At 47.6% G+C, this 16116-nt stretch overlaps 1 protein-coding gene across 4 annotated transcripts in view; it reads right to left on the reverse strand.

The window, feature by feature from the left end:
* The window catches only part of LOC119393464 (POU domain, class 2, transcription factor 3), a 165784-nt gene that overhangs the window by 11079 nt on the left and 138589 nt on the right, over positions 1 to 16116 (reverse strand). For all 4 annotated transcript variants that reach the window (XM_037660495.2, XM_049416256.1, XM_049416255.1 and 1 more), the window contains exons 3-5: positions 2115 to 2369; positions 1008 to 1091; positions 695 to 871 (exon numbers count right to left, since the gene is read on the reverse strand). In XM_037660495.2, the coding sequence (XP_037516423.1) occupies positions 695 to 871; positions 1008 to 1091; positions 2115 to 2369 (516 nt within the window). The remainder of the gene's footprint in view (positions 1 to 694; positions 872 to 1007; positions 1092 to 2114; positions 2370 to 16116) is intronic.

Consider the following 16116-nt stretch of genomic DNA (forward strand, 5'->3'; position numbering starts at 1 on the left):
CCGTTCCTGGGTAGACATAAACTGTCAATCACCTGTGGCGCATACCCGAACACCGCGGCCCATGGTAAGTGCCACACGTGTCTGGAGGAAAGGGTTTGACGACGTACTCGACAGGATTTTCACGTTATTCATGTCATGACCCGACAGCCATATTCGTCAAGTCCTCTTACCCTCCCATGCCGATTTTGGTCTGCACCAAGTTAAGAAGCCGTTCATGACGGACCCAGACGCAGGCGGCCAGATAGATAGATAGAGGAGTAGATACGTAGATAGTAACGTTTTAGCTATGAAATGCTTCGCATTTAAAATTTGATGAATAATTAATCTCGAAGTAAACAAGGGCGGCTAAATGAGCTTGTTAGTGTGAGACCTTCTATTTCGTTGTAGCACGGCAAAGACCAGCACAAAAAGAAAAAGGAACGTGTGATGACACACAGCACTACAACTCGTAGTCCTCCTTAATAAAACTAGCGCAAGCCTATACAACGTATGACGTGAGAATAAAATATGTTAGTTTGTGGGTATTTTGTTTGGACTGTTCCGTCACGGCGCAACAGGCGGAATAACGAAGGGCCCAGAAGGTGATAGCGCATGCTCGTTTCTTAATTAGAGTGTCAGATCGCGCAAAGGTCACTCCAACGTTCGTCAGGTAGTAACGTATCATGTGAGATTGACGCCAATTTTGGACGCATACCTGGTTCTGCAGAAAGAGTTGCGCTTGTACATTTGCTGGCAGCTGTCCTGGCTGCAAAAACACAAACTGGCCCATTTGATTCTGAAGATTTTGCTGATGCTGCTGGAGCTGCTGTTGTAGCTGCTGGAGGTCCTGACTACTGACGGGAAGTCCAGGAAGACCTGAAGCCGTTGGCAACTGCGATGGGTAATAGAAACGCATCGTTGAATACTTAACGCAGGCACCAGTTGCGAACAAAGGTAGACACCACAGGCAGCCGGTAGGCCCCGTGCACCTTTACACAAAACGATAAAAATTCAGCCCGTATCCTCACCTTGCCCACGTGCTGCAACTGCTGAGCCAGTCCAGCCTGCATTAAAAGGTTCGGCTGCTGGCCCTGAGCTCCAGCTACCATCAGCTGCAAACATAAAGGGAAATACGGGGCTTCGTGAGTCCGTGGTTAAGAAGAACAAGAGCTTAGGGGAAGTCTGAGAAATTCGCTTTCATATATCATTAACATAGACCAGGGGTCTCAAACACACGGCCCAGACTGCACATGACTGTCTCCGTCCCACATATATATTTTTTTCATTCCCGTCGAGAGGTCATGCAATTTAGCCACTTTGCTCCGGACATCGACCCACACTGCCCCGAGTGCAATGCAGAGTACTGCTCGCTAGCACACATGCTCTGGCAATGTTCTGCGTTACGAAATGCGCCTTTTAATAAACAAGAGGACTGGGAGGAAGCCCTCAAGAGCGGCGATCCCCAGGAACAACTAAGGGCTGTCCAAAGGGCCCGCGAACGGGCGGAGGACCATGGTCTTCCGGTCCCAACGTGGGCGCGGCCCGCAACTACGAGTTTAGTTCCTTTGGACCTTAATAAAGTTTGTTGACTGACTGACTGATTTACTTAATAAGTATGTTGAAGAGCCTTTATCCAGCCATGGACTGCTGTCCGCACCAGAAAGGAATTTGGCAGGCAAGGCCGACGAACGGGTTTCTCTTCGAATGCTTTTTGGCTCAAGAGGTGATTTCTTTGTGGCCCCTGCTCCGAAATACCGGATTTCTTATCCCTCCCGCTTCAGGAGAAAGAGAAGACGCCGAGGAGAACGCCCGGTATCGGCATGTTTCTCGAGTTCTCGCGCGAAATCATCTTCAGCAATGAACCATATACGAGCTATGGGAAAGACCTTTCCAACGTTAGCTGAAGTTTTGTTCAATCTCACCCCCTCCCGCTACAGTCTTCATTCTCCTGGCTCCTGCGGGACTAAATTTCGTGCCTGCGGACCACTAGATGAGGTGAACTTGGGACCCATGATCTAGACTATCAAGCAATCCCGCTCGCTCTCGCATTTTGTTCCGTTCTAAAGCGCCATTTATACGGCTTATTATATATGGCTAAGGCAGGCCGGCACAAATGGGCCCTCTGGTACACATACCTGGTTGAGCGAGAGCTGTCCGGCGGCGGCCGCCGCGGCCAGTGCCGCGGCCGCCGTGGTGGTCACGAGCGCGGACGGTGGCACGGAGGGTGTCGGAGTCGAGGCCGCCGCCAGCATGCCAGCCATGTGTCCCGCTTGGCCGTTGGCCGCCGCCGCCGCCGACGACATCTTGCCGCCGCTGCCCGGCGCCACCTTCGCTTCCAGCTGCTCGTCGTCCATCTCGTGGAAGAGGCCCGACCGCGCTGACTTCTTGATCTGTTGCATGGAGGTCAGGGTACGTGTGTTAAGCCTGGGTGCAGCTAATTAGCGCACGCCTCACGCAAACCACCAAACAGATATATAGATATGCGCGACCGGGAATTGAACCAGCGACCACATGCTTATCACAGTAATGCAACAGCCCCCTTCTCTCCTACCCCCCCCCCCCCCCCCATTCGCCTAATCAGCAAAGGGGGCTGCAATTTAGAATGCAGGAATCTTAAATGACAATGTTGTTCACCCAGTGGTTGACAACAGGTGAGTGCTGGCAATATTCGTTTGTGCGTCGTAAAACTGGAAATAAAGAAAAAAGAAAAGGCGTGTAGACGTGTAGTTAAGGCGGTAAGTAGCCTTCAGAGCGTGGAGGTCTTGGTTCAAACCCCAGCACCGCCAGGAAATTTACTTTGTTTTATTCATGTATTTCTTTAAGGCGATGATCGCCTTAAAGGGACACTAAAGAGAAACAATGAATTGGTTTAGATGGACAAAGTGTGCTCGGAGAACTCTTGTACAGTTTATTTCACCACCATAGGTTTATTATTAGAGGAGAAAACCAAGTTCAAAGTTTCATTTTTAAATTTCGCGCCGAACTTTGTAATTCGTGACGTAAAAGATTTCAAAGAGCATTTAACGTATTTTGGCGCCACTGGCTCGACTAAATTTCCACAAACTCGTTATGTCAAGTCTCTGGCCCCCTCATAGGACAACGTACTTCGATTTAACCGATTAGGAACTATACGTAGGCCCAAGCAGGCGCTGTCAAAAATATGTGACGTCACTGCAAATGGTGCAGGAATTCCAAGGTGGCGTCGCCACCTGTATTTTCTTTTTCCGCGTTTTCTCGCTTATTAGGCGTCTTCTCGCAGCAAGCGTGGTGTTTTTGGTATCGTGGAAGACTACTTTACTAATGCGAGAAAAAGCGTTTTGCTCTTTAGTGTCCCTTCAAGTAAAAGAGGGACGACAGTTTTCTCGTTTAGTCGGCGTAGGAATGCTTGCGCATTTCCGCTGGCACTGCACAGTTCAAAATAGTTAAGCACCACGGGCTCGGAGCTTGCATCCCTCCACCTATTCGCTGCAATAGACGAGAAAACCTGGGTCAGGGGGCGCTGCTGCGCCTTCCTGAAAAGCGCCCCCTTTTTCGGAAATCTCGTTATGCGGTCGCGTACGGCGCTCCGCCGGCGATTTGTTTACGTAAGGCTGCGTGCATTCTGTATCGCTACACGCGCGCGCGTGCTTTCTCTCTCTCTCTCCTTCTCTCGTTTTGCTGCTCGCGCTATGCGTGCGCTCTTCAAGGCACTCGTGCGCGCGTTCTCCTCTCGCGCTGTGCTGAGCAACAGTGCGCGTGCTCTTGCTCGCGGTGCTCATGTGAGCGCGCTTGCGCTCCAACCTCGCGCTGCGCTTGCTTTAGAGTTATATTTAAGTGCGGGTCGTGGTTTCCCGGGGTCGGTAGAGATGGTGTAGAGCATGCTTGTCAAGAGGCTGCCCAAGAAAGCCACCATTTTGGCTACGGTAATGCCCAGATGGTCGAGAAAATGAAACGTTGAAAATAAGTTAGTGCGCCAAGCTTTTAGAATGGTGAAAAGAAATGGCACCATGATCGCGCAGAACATTTATGACGAAACTTCTGCAACCTCTCGACGAAAATATACGCCAAAAAAAGTTCGAATCAGTCACCCTGCTTCAAAACGCGTGTGCATATGAGAGAAGCGTTTATAAATGACCCAACCAGCATGGACTAATTCCTGCCAACTGGAGTTCGGCACGAAAACCACCCGAAAACGGGCGTGTCTCCCCCCCCCCCCCCCCTTCGAAAACGGATTTTAAGCTGGGCTTCTTCGTAAACAATTTTGCAGTCAACAGCACAAGGGCAGAGGATGAAACACCACGACGAGAACAAGGACAACAAGGGAACGAGGACGATAGGACCAGAGCTTTGTTCCTTTGTTCTCGTCGCGCTGTTTTATTCTCTGCTATAATTATGAAACGACTAGCCCGCATTAAGCTATGAAATGCACAAAAGCGAAACAAGAAAGGTGCGTTCGCGTTTGCTCGCTTCACTGTTCCGTTTTTGCACATAAGTTCTCCCAAAGTTTGAGGTGGGCTGTTCTCCTAGTCCTGCTGTTTCCGAAAGTAGAACAGCGCGAAGAAAAAAACACGACTGTTTATTCTTGCCGATGCCATTTCAGAGCAACATAAAAGCCACATTGCTAAAATTTGAGGAAAAAGGTGCGCGCGCGCGCGCACACACACACACACACACACACACACACACACACACACACACACACACACACACACACACACACACACACACACACACACACACACACACACATATATATATATATATATATGCCCACACACTGTTTCGGCGAATGGTAACATTTGTGCTGCTTTGCCTCAGAAATACGGGTGACATTTTTTTGTAACCACTTACATTGGATTTGTTCACAGTAGTTAATGTCTAGGAAGAACAGAATGCTACAATACCCGTTGCACTAATACGGCCTCTACGCGTTTGAAATAAAAAAGGAAAAGTTAAGTAGCTTGAGCGCCCGCTTTTGCGAGGTACAAAAATGTTTTTCATCATGTACTGGATGAACGAAATACATGAAACGATCAGAAAGGGTCTTTGTTTTAGTGTGTACTGCGTACAATAGATGATACAAGGACTTTCAAAGGCTTATCAGTATGAACTAATCGAGTTAGTAACGATATAAAATACAATCGCTATTTGTGCATTTATGTGATGAGTACAATACAGAACCCGCTCTGTCGCGCGGCTGCCTCACGGGCTCGCAGGCCGCAAGTAGTTTTATCGGAGAGCACCAGTGCAGATACGCCATCGCGATCACTGTGTTAAATATTTCGCGGTATGCGCAGTACCACAACGAGTTTTCATATCAGCTGGTGTTCCAGCGTGTTCTTCACTGAAGGTACTGAATGGGCGCGACGATATGGGAAGAATCGACTAAACTTTATTGCTGTATGAGTAAGGACCACTCGATCTGCCGTGCGACAATGATCAAAATAAGGCGCACCAAATAAATGACGATTTGAATTTGCGTACAGCTTGGCGCTTGTTTTGCCTGTGCATTTCTCTTGGAATATGCAGTTCCACAGTTCAGTGCTTATAATCTACTCAAGGCTCACACGGCACTGCGCGGCATAAGAATGGTGCGTACCGACTTGTGGAAAATACGTGGCTTTCTTTGCAACTTGGAAACGCAATCACCGGCAGCACGCGCTCTGCCGAAAACGCGCGCGCGGCCGCGCGCAGTCGCTTCCGCGGGTGAGGCGTTTTCAGCTGCCCACCAGGGGAGCATCCGGCGCTGGCGTCGCGCGCGAACTTTAGGTTGAGATGCGAAAGCATCTTATTCTCGGAGCAGTGTCCGTTCTGCGGCGTCCACACCCATACTGCGCATGCGCGAACTCTCCCCCTCTCCTCGCGTGAGCGCGAGGAGGTGGGGTGGAAGAGGTGGCGTGAGTGCTGCCTCCGCTTCGTTTCTCCTCTCCCGTTTCTCTCTCTCTCCGCCACAGCTGTGCGCTCATAATGTAATGCGGCGCGCGCTCGCTCCCGTTGCACTCTCCTTCGCAACGGCAACGCCGGCAAGCGAATCTCGAAGCTGCGAGGCTGCGAAAGAACACATTCGCAGTGCTTCCGGTCGATTCCACGAAAGATCAAAAAAGGGTGTATATTTGATGTTTCCGGTTTTCCTGATAATTTTGTATGTTGTGCACATATCACTGCACAGCACGAAATCGCAGTTCGTTTTCAAATAAAATTTTTTTTCAACACAGGAAAATTCGACAAGTGTCGCCGGTTGACGACGACCATTTTACGAAGAGTGCGTTTTCGTAAATGCGCAATCATGCTGGCAGCCACTGAAGCTATATATTAAAAATATCTTTCTTTTTGGCGGAAGTAGAAGTAATGAGGAAATAGCTATTATCATTTCATGGAATTCTGAGCAAATTATGTATTTTTAAAAATTCACGAAAAACGCTGCGTCAGTCAAATCGGTCAAAAAATCAGTCAAATTTGGGACGCTATGGCTAATTCTGTGAACATCTTAGCTTGTTCATATTTGCAGTATGAATAGGCCTTTATGTGAATAATGAACCTCTGCATTTGTATTTCTCTAATAATTTTCAAAGTAGTAAATTTTCATGCTCGAAACACCAAAAAGAGAAAAGTGCTTCTCAATTCGAAAATCTGTAATAAAAAAACCCCAATATCAATTTTGTTCAAAGTTCCCCAAAATGTTCTCAAAGGACTGCAGAATGATATTATGAAAAAACATGTTGCATCATTTTTATTAGAACAAAAGCAGAAAATGTCAAACATTGTGTTTCCAGAGCGTGGTGGCTACTGCGTAAAGGACATCTCTAGTAACAAGAAAATACAGTAACACGTCTTTTTTCTTCTCTGAGCTTCGCTAAACAACAGTAATGATCTATGGTCGGAAATTGGGAACTGTTTTGTAAAGAAAAAAAGATCGTTCCAATTCAATGCATTTGCGACACCACTTATATTCCTCGTCGACGGGCAGCGCGGACATTTTCATTCCTCTGGATAATTTTTTTTTTCAGTAAATGCGCTTATATAAAAGCAACGAAGCTAAACGCAAAATTTGTGCAGCTGAGTCGATCATGCATTGTAAGAATGTGAGAAATCGCAAATGGCGGCAGTGGTGAACGGCGAGTACCGCAGTGCAACCTAAGCACAACAGCCACACATTGTTTGCCGGGCTTTGTCGCTCTGCACAAGAAAAAGCTGGGGTGTCGATTGCGTTGGTTACACGATACATTCTTCAACGCTCGTCGCTCTCCCGCCCGGTCTCTGGATCCGCACCGTGCGGATCGTGTGGCGGATGAGTGGCCCGCGCTACACGCCTTCGTGTAAACGGAGTAGCATGCGTTAGGCGGACAGGTGTAAAGGGCGGCGCGATAGACGCCCGCCTGAGCAGACGACAGCAACATGAACGGCTGTGCCAGTCAGCCAAACACCACCTGAGATAGAAGTTAAGCATCCAAATTGGGCTTCACTTTGGTGCGATCACTGTCCTACGCTCTGAAGGTGGCTATGCGTATATAGGCGTTATAGCCATGGCCGAGATTTTGTACGGACTGCCTCATGGTGCACAAAAAGAAAAAATTCCGCTGCAGCGGAATTTTCGTTACGTAGAAGATATCCGATCGAGGCTCTCTTTTGCGGAGGGTCATGAAGCAGGATGCGCGCTCAATTCAATAGGGAGACCAGATCTGCCAGCACTGCTTCAAGAGAAAGAAGGAGATGCAAAACAAAGAAGATGCAATGCAAACAAAACGTATTTTGTCCGTGGTCAGAACTGCTGCCACCAATCTTCACGTAATCGATTCTTTTTAAACTCCCCATTGATCACATAAGGTTTGACAACGTACACATTTGAGCCAACAAACTCTCAATTGATCACATAAGGTTTGAAAACGTACACATTTGGGCCAACAAAAACCACACCTCTTGGCGACCGCTCACCAGAAATTCATTTCCATTCATGAAGAGACCTTGGCTTTTATCATCATCATAAGAGACACATGGGGGGAATGCGTTCTTTAGCACTCAAGGTATGAATTATACTCAACTGAAATAGATGAAAGAAAAGAAGGCTACAACTGAAAGTGCCTACTGTGGACTGAGGGATGTCTAACACTGACGTGAAGTCGCAAACCACGCGAATGCATTTAATTGCAACGGTCTTTTTCTTTACAAAACAGTTCCCAATTTCCGACCATAGATCATTACTGTTGTTTAGCGAATCTCAGAAAAGAAAAAAAGACGTGTTACTGTATTTTCTTGTTACTAGAGATGTCCTTTACACAGTAGCCACCACGCTCTGGAAACGCAATGTTTGACATTTTCTGCTTTTGTTCTAATAAAAATGATGCAACATGTTTTTTCATAATATCATTCTGCAGTCCTTTGAGAACATTTTGGGGGACTTTGAATAAAATTGAGATTGGGCTTTTTTATTACAGATTTTCGAATTGAGGAGCACTTTTCTCTTTTTGGTGTTTCGAGCATGAAAATTTACTACTTTGAAAATTATTAGAGAAATACAAATGCAGAGGTTCACTATTCACATAAAGGCCTATTTATACTGCAAATATGAACAAGCTAAGTTGTTCACAGAATTAGCCATAGCGTCCCAAATTTGACTGATTTTCAAAAACGCAGCGTTTTTCGTGAATTTTTAAAAATACGTAATTTGCTCAGAATTACATGAAAAGATAAGAGCTATTTCCTCTTTACTTCTACTTCCGCCAAAAAGAAAGATATTTGTAATATATAGCTTCAGTGGCTGCCAGCATGATTGCGAATTTACGAAAACGCACTCTTCGTAAAATGGTCGTCGTCAATCGGCGACACTTGTCGAGTTTTCCTGTGTTGAAAAAAATTTTTATTTGAAAACGAACTGCGATTTCGTGCTGTGCAGTCATATGTGCACAACATACAAAATTATCAGGAAAATCGGAAACATCAAATATACACCCTTTTTTGATCTTTCGTGGAATCGACCTTCCGTCATTCTCTCTCAGTGCAACGGTGTGCGCAATGCGCATGGCCTCCGCCGCGCGCCCGCCATCTCGGAGGACATGGTGTGCGAAACGCCACGAACAACGTCGGCGCTAGTTGCAGCGGCAGCGCCACCACCGCGGAGCAGAGGAAGGCTCGGGAAGCCGAACGTCAGCTTCAGCAAGCGGTAATTCAAACGCCTCGACAACCACCGTCTCATGTCACATAAGAGAAACACAAGAGGCGTGACAACGCGCACAAGCAGGGGACGATCGGGGGTGTCTACATTGCGGCAAGAGCGCAATCTAATCGCTCGCATTATCATCTCCCACTGGGATCGAAATAGACGCGTACGGCGTGTTACAGACGACGTCTTTAATTCACCCTTCTGCGCCATAAATTGTACAAGTCTCACGAATGCGTAGCTGCACGCTTTGTTGTTGCTGGGGTGGATTATGATGGGGATGATGAATTATGGCCGAGCCCTTTGTAATGGGCGGGGAGCTTTAAACCACCCTCTCGTTACGCAATTCGCCTGCTGCGGTTGTACTCTTCTTCCACGCAATATTACACCGGTTAACGAGTTTCCTTGCCATATATAACGCTGTATATTTACTGAAAAAGGTCTGAGCACTGGCGTGGCTCTCTGCTAGGGCGCTTGCTTGCCCCTAGCAAGAAAGCATGGGTTCGAATCCGCCTCGAACCCTGGTTTTTTACTCAATGTGTGTGATAGCTGCGACGGACACCGGCGGCGGCGGACAACTACGCCACCAAAATCGGCTGCTGTTGTCAGCACATAACAGCTTAAGCTATGAAGACTTCTGAATTCCCTCCTAAAATAACCCTCGGCTGCGTAAACAAATACGCTCGCAGCCTTACCGTTATACCATCATAGCATTACCTTCCATCGCGCATGCACAGTAAATGTGCGAATTCGTTGCCAGCGGCAAGGGATATTTGTAAGAAAGAAAAGTGGAACGGTATACAGCTTCGACAAAATATTCCAATCTAAGCGGGGGTAATTTTATCAATGGAAAGGTTTGCGCAAGTGACGTCTACATTAACGAGACACTTGCGTAAAATATCCTACCTACGTCATTCGTGATATGTTTTTGTTTTAAATGCGCAAGCATTTCTATGCCGACTCATCGGGAAACCTGTGAGTCCGTCCCTTTAACACGTGCGACGAATCGCTGAAAAGAATAAACGCATAAAACAAAAAAATCACAGCATATTCACGGAAGAGAAAGAGGGGGAAGCGTAGGAAAGGAGAGGGCGATACATATCACGTACTGTCGCAGCGCATTGTCTTTAGGGAGCCTTCATGTGCGCACGCCCCCTCCGTTTTTAAGACTGGTTATGGGAGAGGGGAAGGGGGATGGGAAGTGGAGAGGGGAGAGGGGAAGAGGAGCGGGGAAGGGGAGAGGGTGAGTGGAGAGGGAAAGGGAGAGGGGTAGATGACATGTGGAATGGTGAGGGGGAGTGGAGAGGAGGTGTGTGGAGAGGGTATGCGCATGCGCAGTAAGGGTGGTCACGCCGCACACCCCCACCACCACCACCGGACAGATACTGCCGGCTGCCGGGAGATACGCAGGACAACGGAGACGTGACAAGGTTAGACTAAGAGGAGCTACGCCCCTAAAACATTTTTCGCTGTGTTTTGAACCACGCTCAGAAGGCGAGTGTCTTACCCACGGGGTTAAACAACCACGCTTGCACAACGTCAACAGAGCGTTAGAACTGGGGACCCGAGAGGCTTGGGGACCCAAGAAATTTGCGAGCCGCAAGTGCGCATGCGATCAACCAGAGCCAGTCCTGGGTTCTCATATTATTAATTGCCCCACGTGTGGCATCCCGCGCGTTTCACCCAACAACACTTTCAATGAACGGTTTTCTGAGCTATTTCATGATGGAATAGAAGCCCCCTTTAGGAAAACATGTAAAACCGAGATAGAGCATTGTACACGTCACGGAAATTCCGACTTCATGAATAGTCAAAGCGAAGCACGCCATTCAGTGATCGCGGGATGGGCCGTTCCACAATCTCAAAAAAACGCTAGAAACAACAAGACGCGGTGACAACAATTCCAAGGAAAACTACACCCATGAATTTGCTGCAGTAAAACTCCACGCTTACGCTTCACTCAGACAATTCTCAAAGGAGATTCTGCGTGTAGATCTGTCTGGTCGGAATTGATTTTATCCGCGCGAAAGGTATTTCTTGCGAGGTGCCAATGAGTCAGCAAGGAAAGTGGAGCATCGATGGGCTCCAATAGTACAAACGAAAAAATAAAGATATTGCAAAAACGATTCCCTCGTTCTAAGCAAACTCTGTCATTATAAAGGTCATCCATTTAACATACAAACATTGCACATCCACGCGCGTTTATTACGCAGGAAGTGTAAGCCACTCCTGCTCTGCATGCATCGTGCCTCAGTGTATTCCGGTCGCCCGGCCACGGTGGTCTAGTGGTTATGGCGCTCGACTGCTGACCCGAGGGTCGCAGGATCGAATCCCGGCAGCGGCGGCTGCATTTTCGATGGAGGCGAAAATGTCTGAGGCCTGTGTACTTAGATTTAGGTGCACGTTAAAAACCCCAGGTGGTCGAAATTTCCGGAGCCCTCCACTACGGCGTCCCTCATAATCATATCGTGGTCTTGGGACGTTAGGCCCCAGATATTATTATTATTATTACAGTGTATTCCAGTCGAAGCAAAACGGCGTGCACATACATGGCATATACTCCAAAGCGCGGCTGCACACGAAACAGCAAGATTACCTTTCGGTGCAGCATTGCAGCCAATCAAAGAGGTTCAAAGACTCGCGCCAGGAACAAGGCGGTGCACGAATAGAGAGCCGCGTTTGGGTGAACAACCGTTTTTCAAAACAAACCCAACTGGCTTCGTCAGGGCAACTGATCTCTCGGGAGCAGCACACCTAAACGCACGAGGCGAGAGCAACGCGAATCGCACAACGTCACACTGAATCATTGTTGCTCGCAAAAGAACTCGTTCGCCGCAAATGCCACGGTAATCGACTCTTTCTTCTTTTGTCTTTTTGCTTCGGTTTACAAAAGTCAAAGCGGTGACACCGGATTTGCGTCGCAGGACGCATTCGAAATTGAGCTCGCCCCATAGCTCTCGGCGTGAGTTCCATCTCTGTACGGATGATGTGGCCTGGATTCAAGCATTTCAATCTGGCGTGCTCTGACATGTAATTATCGCGTGGAATGTTTATAGAGAAGGGGGGCAGCGCTTCAAAAACGCCGCTAAAGGGAAAACAATCGTTTGTGAGCAGCGCCCGCTTCACGAGGACGAAGAATATAAATTACACCGAAAGCTAATAAAAAAAAGATACAACTTGACGGGTTCGGATGAAGAGAATATGAGCGCGATATAAAGGCGAGACGTGTTTGTAAAGCGGGGCAGCATTGTTTGCCTCACTTGTCCCACAATAGCAGATGCGCACATATGCGTGCCGCAGCGTGGAAGAAGGCCTGCGGTGTGTATATGCTAACCGCATGGGTAATGAGAATGCAGGCGGGCCGCAAATGACGTTGCCGGAATGGAAAATTCCGAAACCGATTTAGCCACAAGTTGGCTCGTTTGAAATAATGTGCATACGCGGCGGGGCTCGCTGCGCGGTGATTTTCCATTTCTGGTCTGTCATTTCAAAGCCGAGCAGTGAACTTTTATGAAAAAATGAAATCGGATAGTAATAAAAAAAAAACCAAATACATATATGCGTTTCCGTTAGCGTTGGCGCAGATGGACGGCACTCGTGCATTCTAGGTTTCATCGGAACACTCCGTCGGTGGTTTCAGCGGGTTTCTTTCATCATAACTACAACGTAACTAATCACACGCAGTGCCGAAAGGTTTCGCTTCCACAACCAGACAATAGGCATATGTAGCTCCACAAATATTTCTTCGAATACGTCTTTTCAGGGCAATGCTACGTTCGTGGCATGGCGATGCGGCGGCAACGCATTACGTGTTTGAGAGATCAGTACTTACGCATGCGCACGTGTATTTACGGAGAAGCCAACCTTTCGGCAAGGCAGCGTGCATTCGTCACATGGTTCACACCATCCCAGCCACAGGGGTGACCCACTCTCCAGACTGCTGGTTATTAAGCCTTATGCTTGGAAGATGGCAAGTATCCTCGCCGAAACGTTGGCTCCGGCAAGATTCCTCGTTCGAGGGCTTCACATCATTGCTTCTACTAGAATAGACGATTTTACATAAGGCACATGGGCGCCGCCATCTTGGGCTGCTAAACGAACGCTTTCTTAATTTTGCATGTCGCGACGTGAATTAATAAGGTCATGAAAAGTCGAACGCACCAACCCACCTTCTTTCATGCGTATTTGTCTACCTTAGCACAGTATATTCCGTTGTTAAAGATACAAAACGGCAAGGCTACGGCCCAATATGGCTGCACCGAAAGCCGCTCGATAAATAGTGTATCGTTAATACTACACACCGCCAATCCAAATGCCGGGCTTCGAGACCGCACTAAAGGAACATTCAGCTTTACCTCTCCCAAATACCGCAAACGAACCATAATAGTCTGACGCCCATGTCCGTGTCCTTTCTCATTCCACTGCCCTATACGCTGGCAGACTGCAATCGCCATTTACGGAAACGTGTCCGTTTCACAGCCGTCTTCCTCACGGCCAGCTCAATTCGCCTATGCTTGAATGTGTTTCCTCGCGCGCCCGCTTATATCTCTCATTTCAGTGGCCAGTGCGGGATACGTGCCGCACAGAGGCACGGAGAGGAGGAGAGGGAGGGCATCTTTGTCCCGCGATGCCATTGCGGCATCTCTATCGCCGTCCGTGAGCACACGATAAGCAGGAAGCAGAACCTGGGACAGCCGTTACAACAGCAGTCTCCGTGGAACACTGCGGAGTACGACGACGCGCCTATTTGATAAGTATTTCGTCCTAATACAAAAGCTGTCATCGCAAAAGGCGGTGTGCTAAGGGTTTCTTGTTCTTTGCAACCCATGACTAGGAGGCAACGGAGCGGGAAGGAGTTGGCACAAAACGGCCATTAAAGATCAACATGTGGTAACCTGAGCCATCTACGTAGTTGATATTAGATGGGTCATTCCATGCCAGCTGTCCCAGCCGGGGCGCTCGACAAAAATAAATTTCCCTAAAAAGATCTGAGAAAATTACGTACATATAGGCATTACATACCTGCCAAGTTTGGAGAAACGGAATCCGGGAGATGTACTCAACGGCGGGGATATAAAATATGCCGACCACGAGGGGGGGGGGGGTACTGCGATAGCAATTATGTGGACACTGTCAGCGGGATTTTGCGGTCGCCGCTGATTTGTACAGAGTCCAAACCGATAACATCGCTTACGCATCGTCTGTTTCATGTGCGAGTAAAAACGTGCTAGCGCTAGAGACGAAGGCGGTTGAAGCAGAGATGAAACGACCCGGCCATCCCCGTCGCGCGAAGGGCGCATGCGATAACATCGCTCCGCCTGCGAGGCCTGTCGTCGCTTGCTTACCAGTTATTTCGTCGGGCAAGAGTGAGCGAGCGAACAGTTAAGCGTATCAAGGCTGAAGCTCTGCGGGCCCCACTTGCCTCCCCGAAGCGCAAGAAATTGAATTCCTCGGGCCAAACTGAGAAGCGCATCACCGGCAGGACGCGGCTGCAGCGCTATGACACGTTTGCGTTGGCAGCACTGCGGCGCAAAGTGCACAGCTACTTCCCTGCGCAATGAAACTGAGTTGAACCTTTCTACCATCGTTAAAAAAAGAAGAAGAATCCTTTCTACACTACTACGTGGCCAGACAACTTTGCTCATGTGGCCAGGCAAAGCACTGGACGCGCGGAGGAAAACTGGATTTCCGGGAGATTTTTCTATGACCCGTACAACCGGGAGAAACGTTCAAAATCCGGAAGTCTCCCGGGTAATCCGGGAGACTTGGCAGGTATGGCATTAGTTCTACAGTATTTTCCCAAAATATTTTGACCGGCAAAAATTTTTCGGGCACGTGAGCGCCATTTGAACTTCTCGATATGGGGAAAAACCAGGTACGAAAGAAAAATTCGCTATAAATGGACCATTTCACGCATTCATTCGAAACATGTCTTTTTGTGTTTTTAGAGCGTCGCGCTTTTATTATAGGTCCGTTGCTTATGGTACCTTTACATTTTTCACTCCTTAGCGCTTAGGTAAAATTGAGTAAATTGCAGCGTTTTCAGGAATTTTTTTATAAAAGACGATTGTAGACCAAATACATCAATTATTTTTATAGAACTCTCCATAAAACGTACTATCTTCTAAAGTTTTTGTTTGGCCTGTGTGCGGCGCACAGGCCCTAAAATAAAATCCTGAACTTGGAAAAAACGCTACATTGGCCTATGTTCAGGCGTCTGTAGCACCCTAAGGTGGTCCAAGAAAAAATAAGCAGAAGAGTGCATACGATTGAGCATCATAACGACTTTGTTCACAGAAAGTTTAATCGAAGTAGATTTTGTTTTAGTCAAGAAAAATTTTTTGAAGTTTAGTCCCACCATTGCGTTAGTTTGCTATGGGGGCAATACAAACCGACTGAACTTACTGCATAAAAAAAGAGGTAGTGTATTCGTAGCACATGGTTTTCAGTTCCTTTTGTTAGTACTTCATAATGTATATTACATATCAAGGGCATAATAAGCAGATGTAAAAATATAACAATACCATTGGTTTAGATGCCAAAATTCCCCAATAATGAATCGCGTTACTCATTGCATTGTTTACGCACACCGGAGGCGGCGGCGGCGGCGCCGCCGGACAACTGCGCCACAAAAATAGGCTGTTCTGATCTTATAACAGCTGTAAAACAGTGCATGTTACCAGACAGGCAAATTTTGCTTTAACCAAAACCTGCAGCCTGCAACCATCCAAATAAAGATGTGAAAAATAGCTTGGCATATCCCGTGCGTAGTGTCGCGGACGACGGACGCGCCGCGTATACTCACGCGCCGCGTCATCACATTATGCGCCGTCCGTTGCGGAATACATATATGAACTTCATTTGGATCCACTATAAATGGCCGCGTTCACTCCTCCTTTATCCGGTTTACATGAACTTTGAGACTTAACTTATTTTGACGCCACTTGATTCTCAGAGCCGCATGCAATAAGTAACGCGATGCATTATTGGGGAATTTTGGCATC

The sequence above is a fragment of the Rhipicephalus sanguineus genome, chromosome 5 (genome assembly GCF_013339695.2).
Source record: "Rhipicephalus sanguineus isolate Rsan-2018 chromosome 5, BIME_Rsan_1.4, whole genome shotgun sequence".
Taxonomy (NCBI): domain Eukaryota; kingdom Metazoa; phylum Arthropoda; class Arachnida; order Ixodida; family Ixodidae; genus Rhipicephalus; species Rhipicephalus sanguineus.